The 2610-nt window shown below is 38.2% G+C and overlaps 1 protein-coding gene across 1 annotated transcript; it reads right to left on the reverse strand.

The window, feature by feature from the left end:
• Positions 1–516: 516 nt before the first annotated feature.
• LOC137834152 (uncharacterized) lies at positions 517–939 on the reverse strand. The gene has a single exon (XM_068642216.1). It carries the CDS (start codon positions 937–939, stop codon positions 517–519), a length of 423 nt encoding a protein of 140 aa, XP_068498317.1.
• Between the last annotated feature and the right edge of the window lie 1671 nt (positions 940–2610).

Consider the following 2610-nt stretch of genomic DNA (forward strand, 5'->3'; position numbering starts at 1 on the left):
TATTGGAGGACGAAAATTACCTTGGCATGGAGCCCATGGACGTCCACATGGCAGCCTAGGAGTGGATAGGATTTATCATGGAATGTGTGAGCTAAACATGGAATGCATGACTCCACAAGGCACCTTCTCATTGGAGAGTTTTATTTTGATTTTTCAAATTTTGGCTCCAAATGTTCATCATTTTCTCCTATAAATTGAGATGTTGGGCTCATGAGTTATTAAGATTAATGAATGAGTAAAATTGTTGCCAAAGTTGATAGCCTTTCTCACTCCATTGTCTTGCCTCTCTAAGATAGACACTTTAATCTTCTTCTTCACCTAGCTCAAGTGATATGGCCCAACCAATCACCCTCCCTACCTATCATGCACCTTCAAGGAATCCATAGCTCTATGAGAGCCATCCTTGCATGTTTCCTCCATTGAAGCTTCCACAAATCATCCAAAAATTCAAGAAATCAATTCGGTCATGAAGGCACATTCCATCATTACCTCATCATCCTGAGACCTTACTCTAAGTTATCCTTTATCCACATCCATTATGACTTTAACAGTCTTTATAAAAGGTATGTCGAGAATCAAAGGGACTTCCTCATCTTCTTTCATGTCCAAGATAACAAAACCCACTGGGAATATGAACATGTCTACCTTCATAAGAACATCTTCTACCACACCATAAGGATGTTTAACAGTTCTGTTAGCCAATTGTAACTGCATCTTGGTGGGTTTAACCTCCAAGTCACTTATCTGTCTTAACAGGGTTAATGGAACCAAATTTATGCTTGACCCTAAATCCAATAAGGCATTACCAACAAATAAATCATTTATTGACACAGGAATATTAAAACTCCCTGGATCCTTGAATTTCTTTGGCAAGTCTTTTAGCTTCAAAGTACTTCTTCCAGCTTTCGGCTCTATATCTCTTTCTTCAAAACAACACATCTTCCTTATAATTTCTTCAAATAATGATTTGTTTTCTGGTCATCCTACAAAATAATTTTTTGGAAGCAATTATCAGAAAAAAAAATCCTTTCTTTACTTTTTTAGCAGGCATAAGAGAATGGGATAATTCTTTTGTAACTATCATCTCTTCAACTTCATATTTTCCTCCCTCTTTTCTTTTTTCCCCATTTTTTTTCTCAACCGTCACCATCATACCATCTCCCTTTCCAATTTTTTTATCACTCTCAGTAATGATTTGTTACAATGCTCCTTAGGGTTGGTTGTGGTGTTGGAAAAAAATTGGCCACTTTGTCTCTATGCAATTTGTTTGGCCATCTGTCCCATCTAGATATCTAAATTCCTAATCGTTTCCATGTTATTTTCTTGCATGATCACAAGCTTATCCAGAGCATCTTCAACTTTACTCATTCTTTCAAGCATGGATAGATAATTAGACTGATGTTGCTATTAGAAAGGCCCTTGCTTATTGGATGAATCATAGTCTTGCTTCCACCCAAAATTTTGATTTTGATTATTTTTCCAACCTTGAGAATAATTGTTTGAAAATCCACCTTGCCTTCCTTGATTGCCCATATAATTTACTTCAGCTTCAGGTGAGTTGGTCTGATAAGAACAATGACCATTAGGATGATCACCTCCACAAAAATCACACCTGATTGGTATAGTCTGACTTTGAGATGAGTGAACTACATTCAAATTTTGGGGTAGTTTGGCTATCTGTGCAGTTAGTTGCTCAATCTGCTGTGTCAAAATTTTATTTTGAGCCAACAACGCATCTATAGTGTTTAATTCCAATAATCCTCTATTTTAATGACCTTGTCTGTCATGCTGAGCTTGATAATCAGTCGTGGCCAAAGCATCAATAATTCTTGTTGCTTGTTCTACATCAACCGCCATCATTGTGCCATCAGTTGTGATGGAAGAGTGCCTTCATGCTTGGAGGATTGTTGGCGATCTTTGCGGAAGCTTAATGGAAGTCTACGAACAAGACCCTCCTAAGAGGTTTGGTGGCCTTAGAGGTGCATGATACGTATGAAATAAGAGTGGTGAGGCCATCTCTCTTTGCTAGGGTGAGAATTGAAGATCAATAGTCTAACCTTGGGAGGTTTTTGACAAGTAGTGATATTGGCTCAAATTTGGCAGCAATTCACTATTATATTAATCTTGCAAATACATGAGCCAAGCCCTCTTATTTATAGTGTTTAGAGGGCTAGGAATTCAAAAGAAAGTGGAGGGAAATTCAAATGAATTCCCTCCCAAAAGTGGCACCTAAATGAGCACATTGGGAGGGGTGTGTCTAGTTTGTATGCTCACCCCCTCCATGGGCTTTCTAGACCGACCTTGGTAAATATAGAGATTTTTATAAACTCTAAGTTTACCTAGGTTGGTGTTTTAGGTGCCCACATTTAATTCCAAGAAAATTACAAATAAAGTTCATATGCTAATTTTGACAAGAATTTAAAGTCTACTCTACACTAGAGTTCATGGCATTTGAACATGTATAAGAACGTTTCTCTGCCATCAGTAGCAACATTCCAGTCTTCTTGGATCCTCTTGGCCATAACTCTAGTGGTTGGCCCAAATCTACCCTTTGGTGGGCTTGCATGTGGGCTTGTGCTTGGGCCTCTTTCATCATCCTCTCCCTCTTGA

The sequence above is a fragment of the Phaseolus vulgaris genome, chromosome 5 (assembly GCF_000499845.2).
Source record: "Phaseolus vulgaris cultivar G19833 chromosome 5, P. vulgaris v2.0, whole genome shotgun sequence".
Classification (NCBI taxonomy): Eukaryota; Viridiplantae; Streptophyta; class Magnoliopsida; order Fabales; family Fabaceae; genus Phaseolus; species Phaseolus vulgaris.

What these genes read in the sequence shown, in the direction of transcription:
- LOC137834152 (XM_068642216.1), bottom strand. Translation starts at nt 939, where the DNA reads ATGTGTTGTTTTGAAGAAAGAGATATAGAGCCGAAAGCTGGAAGAAGT.